This window comes from Montipora foliosa, chromosome 10 (assembly GCF_036669935.1).
Source record: "Montipora foliosa isolate CH-2021 chromosome 10, ASM3666993v2, whole genome shotgun sequence".
Classification (NCBI taxonomy): domain Eukaryota; kingdom Metazoa; phylum Cnidaria; class Anthozoa; order Scleractinia; family Acroporidae; genus Montipora; species Montipora foliosa.
This window is the reverse complement of record NC_090878.1, coordinates 22,212,542-22,233,246: the sequence shown is the minus strand read 5'-3', so window position 1 is coordinate 22,233,246 and position 20,705 is coordinate 22,212,542. Positions and strand designations below refer to the sequence as shown.

The 20,705-nt window shown below is 39.5% G+C and overlaps 1 protein-coding gene across 1 annotated transcript; it reads right to left on the bottom strand.

Moving 5' to 3' along the window:
* Nucleotides 1-13,288: 13,288 nt before the first annotated feature.
* Nucleotides 13,289-16,526, bottom strand: LOC137972641 (uncharacterized). The gene is made up of 3 exons (XM_068819377.1): nt 16,500-16,526; nt 14,532-14,936; nt 13,289-14,299 (listed from the first exon to the last, which is right to left on the bottom strand). Exons 1-3 carry the CDS (start codon nt 16,524-16,526, stop codon nt 13,781-13,783), a joined length of 951 nt encoding a protein of 316 aa, XP_068675478.1. The 3' UTR covers nt 13,289-13,780.
* Nucleotides 16,527-20,705: the final 4,179 nt, after the last annotated feature.

Below are 20,705 nucleotides of genomic sequence, written 5' to 3'. Positions count from 1 at the left end.
ACGGTGGTCTGCAAATGTAATTATCCTAATAGGAGTCGGTCCATAAACAGACTGTTATGTTGTCAATGACTTGCCTCACTACACAATTGTCAATAGTCCTCATGGTGCGATGGTTTGGTTCGTGCAACCAAACTGCACAACCACGCAAATTTTGTGGTTTAAAGTGCGATGGTTTGGTTCGTAGTGTATTCAGTGATTTGAATAGCAATCCTTTAAGGTCAAAGGAGTCTTAAACGGACCACTGTAAGCCAGAACATGGTTTGACTCCATGAGTATCAGTAATCTTTCTGTTTGACTGACTGAGTGAAAAATACGTTACCCCCAAGAAAATTTTGATGGTAAATGGTTTGAATTGTGGTATAGGAGTTATAAGAAGTTGTGAGTTCCCTCTGATGATCTCTACGAGTTAGTTACGTTGACAAATTTTGAGTCCAGGACGATTGATAATCTGTTTGGTAACCGTCTGGTAAGTACTCTTAGTCAAGTCAAGTTAATTATTTGAGTGCATGTAAGTCAATTGGCTTTCTGGCGTGGTTGTGTGGTTTAAAGTGGTCAATGATCAGACCGAGAGTAAAACCAATCTAGTTGTTAAGTATTAATTGAGAAAGTAAGAATGCTAGGATACCTATTATCCACCCTTTTGGTCCGTATCTGGAGAGCAGGAGTGATAGATGTAACGGGGAATATACGGCTAAACTCTTGCTCAAGTATGCTGCATTCGACTGCTACATATGGCATAACCTGTTACACTCGCAGTTTTTCCCTAGCTTACTTCCCTTGACAATAGCATCATTATGGCACCATAACATTGGCTGTTATCGTTAGCTTTTGCTTGTTTTTGTGTGACCAAACCATGTCCTTTGCGGACAGGCCTTTTATTGACAGTACAACCAAGATATAACGAACATGCTTATGACAATACAAACCTTTCCAAATGCGTGGCAGCACCAATTCTTGCAACTTGTGCACTTAAAGACGTTATGCCCGAAGTAGGGGGGAGGGGGTAGGGGGGCTGGGTGGTGTCAATGTCTGTCTGTCTGTAATTCAAACGTGAAAAACATCTTTTTTTCTTACTATGTATGTCTTGCAGATGGTGTGTAGACAAAATATCTTTATTGTTCTTTACGTTTGGAAGCTATTCCTTCCCTCAAATTTTTCCTTTCCACTTTCAATTCTCTTGAAAAGTGAAATGAGTATACGTTTAAGTGATTGTGATAATTTCATCGGAGAACCCATAGAAATAGTCTTTTAAGAATCATCTTTTGAGGGTATGTCTGTTTTACGTGATTCAACTCTCTCTACATGTTCTGGATCCGTCCAAGTTTTTAAAACTAGTGCCTTACTTCCTAACTACCCAGCGCCTCTGTACTGTCAGTGGATCGTATGAGTTATGTATAAGTTATTGACAAAATGATTCATTAGTTGGCTGTGAAGACTGTTTGCACAGTAAATTAACAGCGATGCTGACCACCTTTGTTTGTCATGTGTTTGCTCTGCTACTAAAGGAAAAAAAGTCGTTTGCCATTCCGAAACTTTTGGCTTTCTCAGCACTGTACCCATCGGTACTTTCTCCTCATCGCTATCATCATTTTTATTGCCATAGTTAACGTCAATGAAATGATTGTCAACATTATTATTGTCGTCGTCGTCGTAGTCGTCGTCGTGGTCGTCATTGACATTGGCATCGTCGTCGCCAATGTCAATGACATCGTCATTGTTATCGCGATGGTCAACGTTATTGGCTCTGGCTTTGGTTCTGTCATTGTCATTGTCACTGTCAGTTCCTTTGCCTTAATCCGATAGTGATCTTCGACGTTACTGTCATTGACGTCCTTCATTGTCATCTTCAATGCCATTGTCATCGTCATCGTTATCAAAGTCAAAGTCAAAGTCTTTATTATTGCTTTTTTTGCCTCAACCATTGCCAGTTGCCACTTTCCATTTGCATTGTCATCGTCATCGTCATCGTCATCGTCATTATCCCTGTTGTCACTGCCATTGCCATAACCAGGCCTCGTCATCTTCGACTAAAGGTGGCTCAAATCAGTTTCAGCACTTTCAAGAGACCTTGTTATTAGAAGGATTGACACTAAAACACTTTATCACCTAACAGCAATGTTATGGTAGCAGCAATTATTGCTGAAGACGATGCAGTCATTATTGTGACGTAACAAGTTACCATTGAAACAGGAAACCTTGCCAAAACACCCTATATTTTGTGTTAAGCTGTTCATATCTCAAAAACGAACTCGGTGATCTCCATTTTTTATTTGTGAAATGTAATAAGCATGCCAGGATAAAACTTTCTGCAAAGTTTAAAAAGAAAATATTTGCTAGCAAATAGGATTTTTATATTTTCTCGTAATGCTTTGTTTAAACTCTTTTGTGACAAGAATTTCGTTCACAATATTGCGTTACCACATGCTATTGTGACGTGAAGGGCTAGGCAATTATCAAATGTTATTACCCCCTCTCAGGGGATTATCAGACGCGTAACGTTGCATGTAGCGTTCATTCACTTCTTCTAGTCGTCAAGGGTCAAAGCTTTTTGCAAGTCTCGTGACTATTTTCCATCCCTCCACGTCCCCTATCCCTTCTTCATTCTTGCATTTGCTTATTCAGTTCTGGCGTTATTTAGCCCTCACCTTTACTGGGGCTAATATTAATTCATTGGCTTTTGTGTGAATATAAGATTTTATCTTGCAAAAACTTAATTAAAGCGACTATGGGCTTCTTCCCATAGCCAATTCACTCCACATTGTGTATTTCATTCATATTGGTCCCTGTAAACGAGCTGCAGGTAAAGCGACCTGGCCTCTTAGAGAATTTGTTTTGGTTATCGGCACTACAGAAAACATAAAATTATATGGTGCGCATTCAGAGCAACCGTAAATAATTGTAAATGAACGAAATGAAATATGAAATGAATCATATACTGAACTGCGGATATGAAATCAAGTAAAGCTATGATTCTCGCAGTTATGAACGCAATTTTAGCAATTGCGTCCATAACTGCGAGGATTACAGTTTTACTTGATTTCATATCAGCAGTTCAGTATATGATTCATTTCATATATCATTTTGTTCATTGATTCATTCCTCACAAGAAACTAGAACCCACAAATAACCAGCTCCCAGCGTCAGTGGCTTCATAGCTCAGTTGGTTAGAGCGTTGCGTCAGTATTGCCAAGTCACAGGTTCAAACCCCGTTGAAGTCCTGAATTTTTCAGGTTTCTCTACGCAATTGCTAAAATTGCGTCCATAACTGCGAGAATCATAGCTTTACTTGATTTCATATCCGCAGTTCAGTATATGATTCATTTCATATTTCATTTCGTTCATTTACAATTATTTACGGTTGCTCTGAATGCGCACCATATAATTTTATGTTTTCTGTAGTGCCGATAACCAAAACAAATTCTCTAAGAGGCCAGGTCGCTTTACCTGCAGGATCATAGCTTTACTTGATAAATGAAAATTTAGGGTCGCTCTGAATCCACTCCACAGAACTTTTTTAAACTTTGCAGAGAGCTTTCTCTTGGCCTCGTGATTACGTTTGTGTAATAAAAAATTGAGGTCACCGAGTTCTTTTTTAGATATGAGCAACTAAAAGCAAAATATAGGGTATCTTTTCAAGGCTTTCCTATTGCCATGGTAACTTGTTACGTCACAAAAATTTCTGCAACTTGTTTAGCAATAATTGATGCTTCACATCGTACCATAAGATTGCTGTTACGTGATAAAGTGTTGTAGTGTCAATCCTTCAAATAACAAGGTCTCTTGAAAGTGTTGGAAACTGGTTTGAGCCACATTAATTATCACTGTATTTTATCGTTTATCGTGAAAACGTCATTGTCATTGCCTTCGCATCGTCATTTCCAATGTCATTGTCACAGCAAATTCAGTCATGGTTATTGCCATTGCATCGTCATCTTCGCGTCTATTATCACTGTATTTGATCGTCATCTTTAGTAAAAAAGTCATCGTCAAAGGCATAGTCATTGCCATTGCATCGTCATGTCCAATGTTATTGTTCCAGAACAGTCATAGTCATTGCCAGTAATTGTCCGTTTCACCTTTATTGTTGTGGAGGTCAACGTTATTTTCATTTTTATTTTCATTCTCATTATCAGTACCATTGTCATCGTTATCGTCAACGACATAGTGAACGTTGACGTCATCATTACAGTAAGCATCATCATCATCGTAATCGTCATTGTCATCGTCATCGTCATCGCCATCGCTGTCGCCATAGCCTAAATACCAAATCGGCTAATTCAATGTTATACCCAATTCAAATCTCCCAGTGCTAAGATTCTTCGCGTATTGCATTTGCATTCTAATGTAACATTCACATTGAAAGATATCGAACCTGGAACAAAACGTTTTATTCCCAAAGGGTTTGACTTGGGTACAAAATTGAGCTAACCGATTGTCAGCGCCATCGTCAGAGACATCGTAATCTGTCATCGTCATCGTCATCGTCAACATCTATCATATTTGTCATTGTCACTATTATGATCTCCGTAATGGGATCGTCATGGTCTTAACACATTTACCTCACCCTCATAGTCTCAGTCGTCACTGTGGTGTTGTTATTGCTTTAATCTCAGTCAAGTATGTGAAAGCTATTTTTCATCCCGGGGTACCAACGAGCTTAGGGCATAACATCAATAGGTCCGACTGAAAATGTGTCAACACCGTCGAATCAACGACGTTTGAAAGCATTAGCAGACTTTTCCAGCTCGCACAAATAGGAGTTCGTTAAATCTGAGGTCGCATTAAAAACGTATACTAAAAGTAATAATTGAATGGTGATACAATAGTGTGCCGTATTAACCCGAGGTACTGAAGCCTTGCCTGCACCTAAACCGCACCCTAAAGCCTGTGCATGACTACTGAAAAGTACGATGTATCGTTTTCAAGCAACATTAAATCTAACAGCCTCATTACTTCGATTCTTTTGCTTGTCCTAAAAAAACCCTGATCGTAATAATTTTCTGACCTTCATTATCTTTTGACTTGAATATCGCCTTAACCCAAACGATGAGCACAACAAGTTGATTACTCTGTTAAGGAAACCGTTCTTGTGAATTGGCCTCTATTAGCAAAAAAACTAACTTGCTGAATCTGTAATTCTCGACGTTTGAAGCCTTTCCATTGAAGCTGCCTCCTCAAGTTTTCATTCTGTTTCCTCTCTTCATTCTCTTTGTGGCCAATCAGAATTCAAGTATAAACTATTTATTAACGACGATTTTTCAGTCACCCAATGATTGCCAATACTGGTCAGCAATACTTCCTAATGTTTCCAACCGTTGATACCTCTTAAATTGCGTGCCCTTTAAATTTGGCTGCCTAAAGTCTTACCCCACACCACTTACGATACCACTTACGATACCCTTACTACGATAGCCTTACTAACACTAAAATTTCACGGTCAATGATGATTTGAAATATAAGGTCCTAAAGCTTTTAGACCCCTTGATTCGACTAAAATGTTATTTGTTACCAGTGATTGCCAATCATAATTTGTCACCTTAGCCATGCTAATACTTGACAACAGTTGCAAGGTGCGCTAGTAGTCGACGATCATAATCTAACGTTACCCTTCTATTTCTACCCCCTTGAAAGCAATGAAAATGAAATGATCCTTCTGTTGTTACAAGTCATAATTTCATTCTACTGCAGTCAGTTTGAACTCATCCTCCCAGTGTTTGCAAATAGTGTCTGCCATCGATTGCCAAAGAAATTGACACTACCAGCCTATTACCACCCCTCAAAAAAACCTTCATTAGCTGTCAGTTGTTTCCTGTTATCAGAGTTTGATCATAGGGCTGAAGTTAAATGATCTAACAATCTGTCTGTAGTTGATTGTCAAAGTTTTACACTACCCCCTCCCCCTCCCCCAACCAAATACTATGTGAATACCCGTCCGCGATTGGGACATTGGGTAAAGATTACGGTTTTCCTCAGTTTGTAATGAGTGGGTAATTATACTTTGCATTGCGAAAGCTTTTGCCCACGTTATTGCTATTGCTACTTCTAATTTGTTTCAAAGCGCTTATAGCCTCTCCGAAGGTTTGACACGGTACACTACAGTTTCACCACTTGTCATAAATGACCTTTACTTGCTTCTGTAATAGTCATCTTCTTCCTGTCTTGCTTCATTTCTTTTTGGTTTCAGTTTTCCTTTATTTAATACTTTGTATACGAACTACTCTTACTCGCTCTTGTCCCTGCGATTATCTTGAGCTCTCTCTTCTTGTTTGATTTGTACCTCTGAATATCTCTTTCCAGGGTTGCAACCTGCACAAAACAAAATAACATGTCATTAAACGCAACGAAAAGTAAATAATTTAAAAACTTAACAAATCAACATCTATTTCCTTGATATAGTTTTTCAACTCTTGTTATGTAAACTTGAAAGGAGGAGGACAGCTGGTGAATTGAAAAAGAAAACACTATTTTTTTTTGACGAGTCACCACATGAAATTTATTTATCCTCCCGACAAACGGAGTACGGCAGAATATGATGGCCAGGTTTTCAGCAGAAGGTAAAGAGTCTGTTCCAAAGTCATAAAAATAATGCGTCGGGCTAACCATGGGAGTTTTATCGTGAGGTCTGTCCCTATGGTAGGGATTTTGATCGTATGTGAAGTCCACAGGCTAGCGATTTTGATCGTACAAAGGACATTTTACCACCTTCACTTGCCGCCGGGTGGACATTTTGACCGATTATTTTTCCCAGGGGTGGGGAATTTGAATTATTTTAAATGAAAATGTCAAAATCCCTACCCTCTGGGGTTTAACATTGATAGGTGCATAAATCTGAAAAATTCCCACCCTTGAATCTGACTGCTGCTTCTAACGGTAACAAGTTTGTCAACTCATTTCTCTAAATCTAATTACATCTCGGTGGTTAGATGGGGGCAAATACGGAACTGTGTTCTGAAATCGTACTGCCTCGTTCCATTAATTGGGAAAATTCTCGTTCAGTCTCCGTAATATGTTATGAATATGACAAAATCTGATATTATGAATATAATAGGTTCTTACCTTCTTCAAACATTCTAGTGTCGAGCTGTACTCCATCACAATTTCCGGTGCCATGTCCGACATCACTCAGTTTTCTTGATCGAGATCCGCCCCTGTTGTTAAGAGAGACATAGATGATGTCATTTTCCAATCTTGGAGCGATTGTTCAATAAATCAATAAATAAAAATACAAAACGCTATTATAGCTTTTTGGAAACTTTGGAAACTTAGAGCAATCAGCCAAAGTGTGATAACTCAAATACAAACTTTCCTGTGGTGTTTATTATGGTAAAAAAAGATGATTATAAACTTTTAATCTGTAAATGAAGCTTTCACGTTCGACTATGATTACTTTGCGAAGTTGGCAGTGTGTATTTATGCGAGTAAACTGTGGATCAAATTCACTTTTTATGATGATTTATAAAAAGCGGACATTTATTGAAAGTACTAAAATTGTTGCCACGGCCTCTACTGGAGCTTTGAGCGAATCTCACCTTGACACCATTATCGCACACGGAAAAAAATCCTTCAGTTGTATCACATTCATCTTGAAGCAAAATTCAAGGTTTTTTTTTTCATATTAAAGTTACCTGTAGTTGTTAAATGATGTATCCAATGTTAAGTGTTCAACATTCACTTGTCCTCCGCATATCTGCAAACTACTAAATCTTCTTCAAAGTTGGATAACCGTGCGTTTGCTAGCTTTCTTTTCTTTCCCCAAGGGTTGTCAACAGCAGGAAGAACGTCGGACAGACACACAAGATGAAAAATAGCTTTAGAGACAGACATTTTGAATTTCCTTCACTAAACTTTGCTCAACGTGGGCGATGCAAATTAGCATATCATTTACAATTCAACAATATTCTAACAAGTTCCTTTATGTCACCCCCCCCCCCCCTCCCTCCTACTCCTCGTCCTACTCCTCGTCCTCCTCCTCTCTCTCTCCCCACCCCAAAATAATAATAATAATAATAATAATAATAATAATAATAATAATAATTATAATAATAATAATTAACAATTATTGGACGAGGTTGAGCAAAATATCGTGATTTGTCAGTGGCGAGCAGATCAATTATTTGCCGAAGCCGAAGGCTGAGGCAAATAATGGATGTGCGAGACACTGACAAACCACGATATATTGCGATAACCGAGCTCAATAATTGTTTTATCATTTGATGATTGATTTAACTTTATTTCTCACAATTCCCAACAATTAAATCTTTTTCTGAAAGCTCAGGAAGGCGAACTGCCATTTTCACACGAGAGCGTGGGTTCAATTACGCATGAGCAGAATATTATTTGCAGCAAAACACTTATTTGTAGACAGTTATTTGCTGGTCACGTGGTGGGCTCTCGGCCAATGAAAAAGAAGGAAAAAATACATCGAATGATAATTATTATTATTATTTTTATTATTATTATGTATAAAAAAGTAAGGATAATAAGCGCACTTTCATTGGTCAATAGCTGTGTTTAGATGAGAGTATATAAGCACAGCTGTGACATCACACGAATTTTGATTGGTTATGTGTTGTCAGATGCGCATTTTGATTGGCTGGTAAGAAATATGAGCGTGTATCAAGAAAATCTGTTTCAATCAAGAAGTAAAAAAACCAGCATTTTCCTTCATATGTCGCAATATTTTTGAGAAATCCTTATAAAAGCAATAGAGGACCTTCTTCTGTGTTTACATAGGCTTGTCTAAACTCTCGGGGAGAGGGGAGGGTTCTCGACAGTTATGCAAACCCGAGACTGCGTCTCGAATTCTCCCAAGCCCCCCTCATGCCCCTTGCCAGTTTAGATTATGTTAATAAGTTGTCAGCTTACTTTAAGCACTCTTGCGTTGGCATCCAGACCTGTAGACAGGTTTTTGTGCGGAAGTGGTGCAAATGATTGCGTAGGCCCCTAATTGACAAAGCCAACGATTCTAGGGGAAATTTTGAAAAATTGTGTTGCTTTAGATTGCATTTTCAAGGCCGTTACATTGAAAATCAAATGGAGTATGACATAATTTTTCAAGGTCTACCCCCAATGTACAGTATGACTTTCCTTAAGCCACCTTTTTCTTTAAGCACGCAAATGATGGCCCACCCCTCCCCCCCCATTGCTTTTGCCTTTCCCAGCCCACCCACTCCTGTTCTTTATGACCAGTTCCTGAATGCAAACAAGATGTTAGCGATAACCGCGAATGGAGCGAAAAATGCGTTTAAAACACTAGTGATTAAATTGCTTATATAGCGAAGATGAGCCTGCTGAAAGAAAGGATCTGGGAGATGGAAGCAGAACGCCGGAAAATCGAAGGAATTGTTATGAGCCATTAAAAGGGATAGTTTCGTCTTGAAATAAGACGCTAACGCATTTTAATTGAAATAGCATCGATGCTAATAAACCGCCATATCGCTGTGTTTGTTCGGTGAAAGAGGGCCTGAATTCACTTATTCAAATATTATTATCTTTGCGGCCTTTTTGTTGCTATAAAAACGTAACAGCAACCCAGTTGTTAAAAAACTGACGTGTCCATGAAGCACTCAACCTAGAATTAATCCCATTTTCAATTTTTTTTCTCTTGGGAGTCAATTTTAACCATAAACTAAAAACACATACCCTAACAAACTTCACCGAAATACACAATTCTTTGGCACAGTTACTGTCATGCTATAATTAATCATTTCAGTGTAAGGCGAGAACAACACGAGTTTAATAAACAGCCGTCTTTTCCAAATCCCGAGAAATGGTATGGTTGTCACTCAAAGGCTCGAGGACTTGAACTAACCGAGTAAAACTCAATTGATTGTTGGAGGAACTGAAATTGCCTGATTGCAGCTGCTAAGGTTAGTGATTGCATTAGAAAGCTCGTGCCACCTTTTCGACCAATGAAAAGCGAAACCAAAAAGAATTGAGCCTTGTACGAGAGTATTGTCCCACGCTTTTAGTAAATTAGAAGGAGTTGCTTTGAATCATTCTGATTGGTTCAGTTCGGGGTTTGTACCTATTGTGTTTTGTCCACGCGATTACTTTGATTTACAACGGGTAATGGAAACTCGCTTCATTATCCTGGTGAAATTAAAGGGAAATACATATCCCAACTGCATGAACGCAAAATGCATTACGGCGGTTACCAGTTACACGCGCAGTTAACAATTCTTTGTTATCAGATCGAATCGTTAGAAAGACTCCCAGTTTATCGTCATCACAGTGATTATCAGTAACAAGCGCCCCTCAACGACCTTTTTTCATTTTCAGGAAACTAAATTTTGGGTGGACGTCAATAAAATGTTTCATGGACGACCATTAAAATTTTGTTTGGAACAATAAAATAAAAAGTCATTGAGGGGCGCGTGTGATCCCTGTAATGATGACAAACTGGGAGTCTTTCTAATTGAAAGCAAACTACGGTGACAAACGTAAGGCTAAACAAGCGCATACCTGAAATGCATATACATAATACACATGTAAAACATATTAATAAAGATACAGCTTTTCGATGGTAACTTATTCACTTAAGGATGGCGGAAGATCACGAAATGAATACGTTAAATGAATACGTTAGCAGCGAGAAGTTGTATCTTTATGGGGATATATTCTCTTTTGTTTTGTATTGTATTATCTCTTTTTGTTACTATCAATGTTACCTCATAAGCTACTCAAATTATTGTTATATATTTCAAAAAATTTAGCTAACGGTAACCGTAACTTCTGAAGTTGTCTGTTGAGACATACAAAAAGATGTCAAGTCCATAAAAATTTATTTCAGTTGTGAGGCTTGTTTAGCCTCATGTTTGTCATCGCAGTCTGCGTTCGATTTCTAATCAAGGTTCGCCGGCCAAAGACGAAAAGTATCTTTCCTACAAAGGAGTGGTTTTTCAAAGACACAATCAACATTGCTTTGCTTTGATAAACAGAGGCAACAGCAAATCGAAAGTAGTTGTGAGCAGGGGCCCGTTTCTGGAAAATCGCGAAACTTTACGGGCCATTTTCGGGTGTCACAATGTCTTCTGTATCTCAAGAACAGAGAGGATTTAAGTCGTCAAACTTTAGAGACACGTTTCTTTTAATTGGCTTAAAAACAAGTTAAAAGGTCGACTTTCCAAAACAAGTGGTTAGAAGTGTCACAAACGGTCAGTGTAAAACGCAGACTGCAGACTGCAGACCGGGGGTAAAATGCAGACTGAGGTTATAATTTAACTGTTGAAAAAGCCAAAAGGCATTAGAAATGCTACCAGTTAAGCCTAAATATTGTTGTAGGCCTAATTAGGCCTAAGGCTAGCATTTCTAAGGCGTTTGGGCATTTTACCCCTGGTCTGCAGTCTGCAGTCTGCGTTTTACACTGACCGGTTTCACAAATGGCTTTTCGGGCCCGAAAAAGTTTGGGGACTTTCGCAAACCCAGAACGGATCTGCCACAGTGAGGTGGGACACTCTATGACAAACACACAACAATGCGTTACACTGACAAGGCGAAGATACTTCATGACCGCGACGGTCATTAAAAACTAAAAAATCCCGAACAAGTGCTCCGGATTAAATAGTTCCAAGGAGTTACTAAACACTTCAAACGATATACTTAGGGAGCATGAAACGATCGATTATCGTCTCCCTGTTCGGTCCCAAAGTTTTTTTGTTTTGTATTTTCCATGAAGTGTCCTACCTGACTGTGGGGGCTCCTGTGGGGGTTCAGTTCCAACCGTTCGGAAATGCGCTCTTACACTTTGCTTCCGATTCATCCCCGGTCCTTCACGGTCACAGTATACAAACTGAACGCCCGCCTGATATGAAGCCCACAGTTTAATGCAGTTTCATTATTTCATTTCATTTCATTTGTGCATAAGGGGAAAAGCCTTCAACTTGCAAGAGGACCGTAATAAAATGCTGGGCTTAATAGACCGAATGCATAAGTGGCGGCCAAAAAAATGTTCTTTTGTCAGGAGCTTGATGGGTTCCTGCTTTTGTTTATGGACTAATTGACCTCACTAGCCTCGTTCGCATGGATAAATAGAAAAGAAAGGTTGCTTGAGAGCGAGGCTATTGAGTCTCATTAGCACATAAACATTTTTGGCCGCCATTTATGCATTCGGTCAATAAAAGCCCATTCGAACGCAACTCAACGTCCTGTAAGCTTGTCTTCATTCTGGATACATTCTTTGATCCATAATAACTCATTTCTTACTATCTATAAATCTTTATGCATATCAAATACCTATGTTATGTCTTAATTAACTTAACGACTTTCCGAATTACGGTAGAATGAATGAATTATATAAGAATCTTTCTCTATCGATATACGGTCTTGCCCCATCACAGTCACAAGTGGGCTTATTTTTAGATACACTTTTCGCGCGAAAAGAAACAAAGGGCCACCAATTTTAAGCAGTCAGATGAAGCGATGTCACGCGTGACTGCCTTTGCCATGTTTTTTCAGGGAAATGACAACTGAATTTCGCGGGAACGGGTATTCTAAAAATAGACTTATTTGTGACTGTACTGGGGAACCCACCCATGGCAGAAGAACACTAGTACTCTTATCTAATTTGCGCACAGTAAATACATTAGACTACGATACGCTCATTACATTTTTGTTTTCGTTTTTGATCAGTTAGGCATAAACCACTGATGTGGATGATTAACTCCTTTGTTTGGGTGTATTGGAGGGGATTCTATCCAGCTGCTGTCATAAGTTATTTCTCAGGCATATAGGTTGGAGTTCTATAGACCGAGGTTTCCTTAAGTGTACAGTAGCTATGATCCTCGCAGTTATGAACGCAATTTTAGCAATAGCTTAGAGAAGCCTGAAAAACCGCTGCGACGCTCTGACCAACTGCGCTATGAAGCCACTGACGTAAGGAGCTGGTCATTTGTGGCTTCTCATGCAATGAATGAACCAACGAATGATATGACATATGAAATGAGTCAGACATTAAATTGCGGATATGAAATCAAGTGGAGCTATGATTCTCGCAATCATGAACGCAATTTAAGCAATAAAAACTTTTTTACTCGTAGAGATTTTTTTATTGATGGAGATGTTGAAAGCTGTTTATCAACGCACAACAATATCCTTTCTTGGTATTTTCACAGTTTTCATGTGATTTCAGACGATCGCAGACTATTGTAGATCCTAGTAGATCGGCGATAATCATAGAGGATGCCAGAAAAGCGGTCATCTTAAAAGTGTTAGTAAAAGGTTAATCTTATATTGGCCTTCAATAGCGTCTCTATTAACGAGTAAATTGCCTGACGTTCAGCATGGTTAAACTCTGGCCGTATGATTTGCAACAGGTTCTGTCATGCGAGTGCAACAAGTGCAGCAAAAACATTTCCTGAGCAACATACCGTCTTTCCACATGCTTGCAAAACTTTTGTACATTATTTCCCGTTGTTTGCAAGTCTGTGACTTGAAATGAACAAATCTTTACTTAAATAGAAAGGTCCTACTATAATTCAGACGAAAAACGTATTAGGGTAACAGTTAAACTGTATCAGGGTTTACATAAATATGCGTCTGAACCAAGAGCTGCTACTTCCACTGTCACCTTCCCGGATTCTCTAAGAAATGAGCTTTTAAACTGCGATAACCATTCCGGCAAACACAGTACAGAATTTTCTTCGCTCCAAGTTTAAACAAGTTTATTCACACATACATATCTCATTCACACATACACTTCGGATACAACATGAATATAGTACTCAAGCTTTGTGCTGGACGCAAACTTTAGTCTTTTATACCCATTGGGGTAACGTTTCCGTCACACGACGCTCCGGGGCGAGTTGTTTGGTCGAAATGCATCGCAGAGAACTCTGTATTGTTGCCATGGAGGAGTTGCCGTTTCACTCCATCTTTGTCTCGTGGGGCTGGAAGGAAGAGAACTCGCTTTAAGATGTGGGAAACGTGAATGAAATGGTGCAAGGCCGTGGGGACAGTGATTCTGTTCTGCTTGACACACTGAGGGTTCTAGCCTAAACGATGTTCCATTGAGGTTAACACTTTTATCGCCTTTGCGGTTTTCATAAAGAAGCGTTCGTATGGACGATCCTCTGGACATTCTGTTGGGGGTAGTGACTGGAGGTTTTGTACCAGAAAAATTGCTGTCAATACTTTGAAAACTCGGCTGGCTCGGCATGGACTTCCCAGCCGCCTTTTCGAGCCTGCCACGTGGGTCTTCAATGTCACTTGTTGCATCATCCTCGCTGCCATCACTCGGACTCGGTAATCGCTGTTTCTGTTTATTTCTCGAACTCGATTCATTGGCATCTGTGCAGCTTCGCTAGGTATCTTCCCTTAAAATCTCAAGATTAGAATATCTCTTGCTAGCTTCAAGTCTTCTGTCACCCTTTTCGATGCCCTCGTATCTGCATTTTTGAGACAAAGTTAAAGTATCCTTGGCAACCTCATTCTTGTTTTCTATCTTTTCTGGTTGCATAGTATTCCCACGGACCCTTTGCAACCGTTAAAAGAAGAATTCGGGCTTACACTTTTGACATATTGTTTATATATACCTTTCTAAGCTCGTTCTCACTATTTGCTGTCCTTTCACTGTCGCTTAGATACATTACCTTGAAGCCGGAGTTTATCCTTGCCAGATCGCTCCGGTAATGATGGAAATTCTGAATATGCTCGAAGCAATCAGGCACGAAGTCGTGAATCAAATCTTCGTATTTCTTTTCCACAACAAGGTCGCCCCTTGTGCTTGGTGCTTCAGCAGTGCATTTTGCTGATCTTCTCAGATGCTCTTCTCCGATAGTCGGTTCTGAACGGAATGACAACGTGCGGAAAGCGTTCTTCATTGTTTGAATTTGCGCTCTGCGTCGACATTCCTCAAACTGTGAAGCGTCTCGTTTTCGCGGAGTCAATGGCCCGCGATTGACGCTAGATATGCAGTCTTTTCTTCTGACAGCTTCTCGCTACGAGACGCTTGTTTGCGAATTTTGAACGAACTCAAAGCCATCTTACACTCTAAGTCAGCAATTAAATGGAGACCCCTTCTTGAAATCCTACTTTAGCAACGCGAATATTGTGTATTTAGAGCAAATTGGTGATTAAAACATGCGATTTTTTCATTAAGTAAACAAGACGAAAAGTAAAGTTCCTTATACATTGATAATTTGACAAGAGAGTCCGGTAATTATGGAATCAGTGAGTCAATTTTTTCTTAGCTCAATGTGCTTCAACCAAAATTGCGTGATTGGGTTAATTATTGCGGAGGGGTGTGTGGGTGAAAGTATGTTTTCCTTGATTGGGAAACTAAACAAACGTTTCTTTTCCTTATTATGTCCGAAATATGTGAGGTACATTATTAAGTTTTGAGTTACAGATGGTTTCGACCGAAAAGAAGTATCTACTAGCCGGTTTGCAGTGCCGCATGAAATGACTAAATATAATATGAAATTCATTTATCCTTTTTTATAATCAGTTCGGCTTTCAGGCAAGTTAAAGGGGATGGTCTGAGACATGGTATCTGATGCAGGTTCCGAATTTAGGCAGGAAAGAGGCATTTTCGATCGCACAAGTAAAGGCTGAATGTCCAGAATCTTTTACGTCGTTTGTGCAGTTTACTGTTTTGACCGACATTTATTGCGTCTTTTAGGCGAACAGAAATAATTCCCAGTGGCTTTGCGCAAACCTCGAGCTCGAGCTAGAAGCTCAACCTAAGCAGAAGACGTACAAGCTTTCTCAACATTACCTAACGGGATATGGTTATGGCTGTTATCGATATTAAAATTGTTGCAATAAAACGAAAACATACATTTTCTTGTTTTTTCAACGTTTGTCTTTACGTAGACTCCTAAATCTGTGGCAATGCGTTGAGGTTCCTGTGGGTTGAGAAAATAAAAGAATTACCAAAAAAAAAAAATAGAATAAGCTAAAATGAACTAATTCCACAGCATGGTTACTTGTTCATTTACAAGAAGCTACATTAATTGGTTTTATCTACTACTAGTAAATGTTTACATATTTCAACACCTTAATTAAATGACTAAGTGTTTGTAATTGTATGCTTCATTACCAACTTGTAAGTTCAAACTTTTTTTAATTTCCGTTCATTACTTTATATTTCAACACGTTAAATAACTAAATGTTTGTAATAATTGTATTCTCCGTTGCCAACTTGCATGTCAACGATAGATAGATACTTTTACTTGGGGAGGACTAATTTACATAAGCTTAGTAGTTTCTTTTAGGCCTCCTCGCCACCAATGTAATTCAATAATTTTTCTTTCCATCTTCTCTGTTTTGATTGTTCATATTTGTATTTTAATTTCTTATTTCTGTGGCAAAAAATAAATAAATAAATAAATCATTTCCCAGATAATAGTGAGACCTATCTTTTGAAAAATTCAGACTAAATAAATCATTCAGTATCAAATGGATAAGCGCCTTCGGAACCAATGGAGTTGTTTATCGGATATAATGTTTTTTCCATGAAACGACACTTCTCCATCCTAGCGCGCTCACCACAGGCCTACCAACACACTGTCTTCCCAACTGGCCATTTATCTAGGTTTAATCCCGCCCCGACGTAACCCAGACATAACTTTGGTGATTCTACGAGAACTCGTGTTTTGCTGTTGGTCATAGCGTAGGCTTAAATTAATAAGGCAAACGGCCTGAAAATGGTATTTTTTCGCTAATAACTCTTTGAAAGCAAAAAGCAGTTTTAACCCCCATAGGATGCCTCTTGGAAACCTCTGATAGGAAACTATGGAAACGTAACACCATCTCAACCGATAGCCCATTGGCAAAACTCTCGCCCCTGAGATGAATGTTCGTACAGTGGTTCATTCGCTGACGTTCTGCGCACACCAACCATTTCAATCGTTTTACAAGAGGGAACGATGGACAATGTAATAAGAAAACCGTATCAAAATATGAATTCGCGTTGTAAAAACTCAAGACCCTTCTGGTTTGATTAAAGCAGCCTACTTACCCCACGAGAAAGAAACTGGTCTGAACGACGTTAAAGATGAAAGACCAAGCGAAACAAATTATTCTCAAGGAATGGAAAAAAAAGTACAAAAATGTAAAACACGTGCATGTATTGCGTGCACAGCGTGCTGAAAGTGCTCAGAGTTTTTTTCCCGCCTTTTTCCGCCTTAAATGCCCGCTGCACAAATAAGTCCAAGCTGAGCAAAGCGCCTCGCGAGGCAGCTGTAGCTCAACCATTTCTTTACGTGTACAGCGAGATTTTGGTGAGATCTTCTCCTTGTGAGGCAATAAGAAAAGTTCCAATATTTTTGATATTTTCTGCCTCTCGAGGTAAATTCCCCATCATGGGCGACCCTTTTGAAAAATTGGCTGAGACTGGCCTGTCAATCATCGAATAAAATCGAATGTCCGAATCAGGTGTCTTCCCAACTTGGAGTTGAATATGGCGTCCGAAATGAAATGGATGGCACTTCTTGCTGTTTTTTTTTTTACTCGCCAAATCCGTCGAAGAGGAAAAGCTGGCCGCAAGAAGATAACGGCAAGAGAATGCATTGCAACAAATAAACAACAAGCAGCATTCCCTTACCTGCTTGGGGGTCTTCTGCATTTAAGGTGGCTCAAACCAGTTTCAACACTTTTAAGAGACCCTTTTATTAGAAAGATTGTCATTCCAACACTTTATCACGTAACACCAATGTTATGGTACCATGTAAAACATCAATTATTGCTGAACAAGGTGCAGTCCTTTTTGTGACGTATTAAGTTACCATGGCAACAGGAAAGCCTTGCAGAAACACCCTATATTTTGGCTTTAGTTGCTTATATCTCAAAAACGAACTGGGTGACCCCCATTTTTTATTGCACAAAAGTGATCAACAGACCAACATGAAACTCTCTGCAAAGTTAAAACAAAAAAATGTGGAGCGGATTCAGAGCTACCTTAAATTTTTAATTATTTAAGGTGGCTCTTAAACATGCTTCACATATTTTTTTTAAACTTTGCAGAAAGTTTTCTCGTGGCATGTTGATTCCATTTCAGAAATGGGGGTCACCGAGTTGGTTTTTGAGATATAAGCAACCAAAGCCAAAATATGGGGTGTATTTGCAGAGCTTTCTTGTTGCCACGCTAACGTTTTACGTCACAAAAATGACCGAATATTTTTTAGCAATAACTGGTGTTTGATATGGTACCATAACATTGCTGTCAAGTGATAAAGTGTTGTAGTGTCAATCCTCCTATTGAGAACGTTTCTTTCAAGTGTTGAAACTGGTTTGAGCCACCTTAACTCTCGCAATCCAGGCTACCATTATAGCAATGATATCGTTGATGTCACCTGTTGTCATGAATGTACCAACCAGGCCCCAGTTGCTCAAAGGGTGGATAACGCTATCCACCCAACAAACCACTATCCATTGGATAGCGCGATTGATTTCGCTGTTAGTTATCCACTGGATAGTGATTTATCCGGCGGATAGCGCTATCCATCGTTTGAACGACTGGGGCAAGAGCCTCGTTGGTTGTCGAAACAAAGGGCTTTTTCTTCCTGTGGTTGGTAGGGCTTAAAGAGCCATTAGAGCGGTTTTCAATTGAGTGTCGAAAGTAATTAGCGAATTGCTTTGGTTTTTCATCACTTCACTCAAACATTGGTTCAAAGTTCTCGTGCCATTTTCTCAACCAATTAGAAGTGAAACACAAACCAATCGTGGCTCGCGCATGCAGATTTTCCCGCGCTTTGTGTCGGCTACGTGTAATTACTTCGAGTTTTGATTGGTTTACTGGATTGTCTCCGTCCTTTTTGATTGGCCAAAGTAATTACTTTGGTTTTGGTTTTACGACACTCGATTGAAACTCGCTCTAATTTTTTTTATTAATTGAACCAATTGTCTTGGGTTAAGGGGAGCGAGAGTACAGAGAGAACTCAATTACAGAGCTTCAGCTGCGACGACGGCAGTGCCAGCAGTATCGTCAGTTAAAAGTAAACTTTTGCTCCGTCTTCACTATTTTGGAACCATTCCGTCTTCTTCGCGCCGTCAGTGCAGTATTAGACGTGGTACACTATAACTGGATCGGTAGAATCATCCTTGAACAAATGTATACGAAAATGAAAGATTGACTGTCGTTTAATCGCGTCATGTGTCTTCTTGACAAATACTGCATTTGTCAAAGCCAGGTTGATCATCTGCCAAGCCGAAATTTGTTGGCACTTTTTTGCCAGCAAAAGCCATTCTTGAGAACAATACTTACAGCATTTATTGTATCCATGTTAAATTTACGAAATTTATAATGAGAAACAAATTAATGTATGATATATCAGGGTCTGGACCTATAAAGCACTTATCAATGTTAAGCCCCAGGGAGGCGGGGCTTTGACTGAGGTCTGTCCCCAGGGTGGGGATTTTGATCGTGCGACATATTCCCAGGGTGGGGAATTTGACATGGCCACCATCTCCTCCATATTGTACAACGAAAACAAGATGGAATAATCACAAAGATCTGTTTTGAAGTGACGCTTCCGTTGCTGTAGAAGCTCAATAGGGATGGCAACCGTAAGTGAGCTGTCTCCCTTTTAACTTGTCTTCACACAACCACATTTACATCTTTTCTGCATTAGAGATGATTAGTATAAAAATCTGGAAGACACGACTACCCTGGCATGCGAGATATTCTCTTCCGGTTCTCGCCAGCGTTTCAAAAACGTGCGTGCTTAAATTCGCTAATTCCCTAACAAGGAGCGTAAGCACGAGACGCTTTTGAGACGTGGACTGCAACCGGAAGTTAGCTGTCTCGTTTTTTGCTTCTTTTGACACTACCACATTCCTATTGCTAAGTATCTTTTCACTATTACAGTTGATTAGTTTAAAACTCTAGGAGACACTACTGTCTTGACATGCGAAATGTTTCCTTCTGGTTGCTTGCCGTCCGCGTCTTAAAAACCTTGTGTGCTCAAGATCCCTAGTGAGCTTACGAATGCGCGTTTTTGAGACGCGAACAGCAACCGGAAGAGAACATTTCGCGTGCCCTTATTTTTTTACTAATCGTCTCTAATGGAGAAATGATACTTAGCAATGTAAATGTAATTGTGTGAAGAAAGGTTAAAAGGGTAAACAGCTCACTTCTGGTTGCCGTCCGCGCCTCAAAAACGCACGTGCTTAAGCTCCCCGTTTTAACGGGAACGCCACGAAACAAGAATATCATTGGTTAAAAGAGGAAAAGTAATCGTGCTGCACGTGCCGCAAGCATTTTAGCACAAATTCGTGCGGTCCTCTGCACAGCAACGACGTGAAATCACCAAATTTCAGGTTTTGCCGACAACGCAAGCGTACAAATGTGAATCTTTCAGTCTTCATTTTTAACTCTGAAACCACTCGTACCAATTCATTTTAGCATACTTCGCCCACATTGTACGATGCGAGCGAGATGGCCTAACCGCGAGAAACTTACCATAGTTCAAAGTTATATTTAGAGGTGAAGTTGTCATCGCCGTTGCTGTCGAACGGCAACCAGAGGCGAGCTTTCCGAATGCGAGGACAATGGTGTCTACCAGAGTTTTAATAATATTTAATCGTCTCTAGTGAAGACAAGTTAAAAGGGAAAACAGCTCACTTTCCGTCAATTGCGAGCTCTCTCTGCCATATCTTTTTCAGATGTTCACTCCAAGCAGTTTCGAAGGACAATTTTCTGCTAAACCCTCAAGTTGTGCAGATAAGAGTTGCATACGCACTACATTGAAAAACCTTGAAACACA

Bases quoted from the DNA above. Each gene is read 5' to 3' on its own strand.
- LOC137972641 (XM_068819377.1), bottom strand. From the start codon at position 16,526: ATGGCCAGTTGGGAAGACAGTGTGTTG. The intron at 14,937-16,499 runs GTAGGCCTGTGG...AGCGTCTCGTAG, and splicing joins GTTGGGAAGACAGTGTGTTG to CGAGAAGCTGTCAGAAGAAA. The intron at 14,300-14,531 runs GTATATATAAAC...GAAGATACCTAG, and splicing joins GTGAGAACGAGCTTAGAAAG to CGAAGCTGCACAGATGCCAA.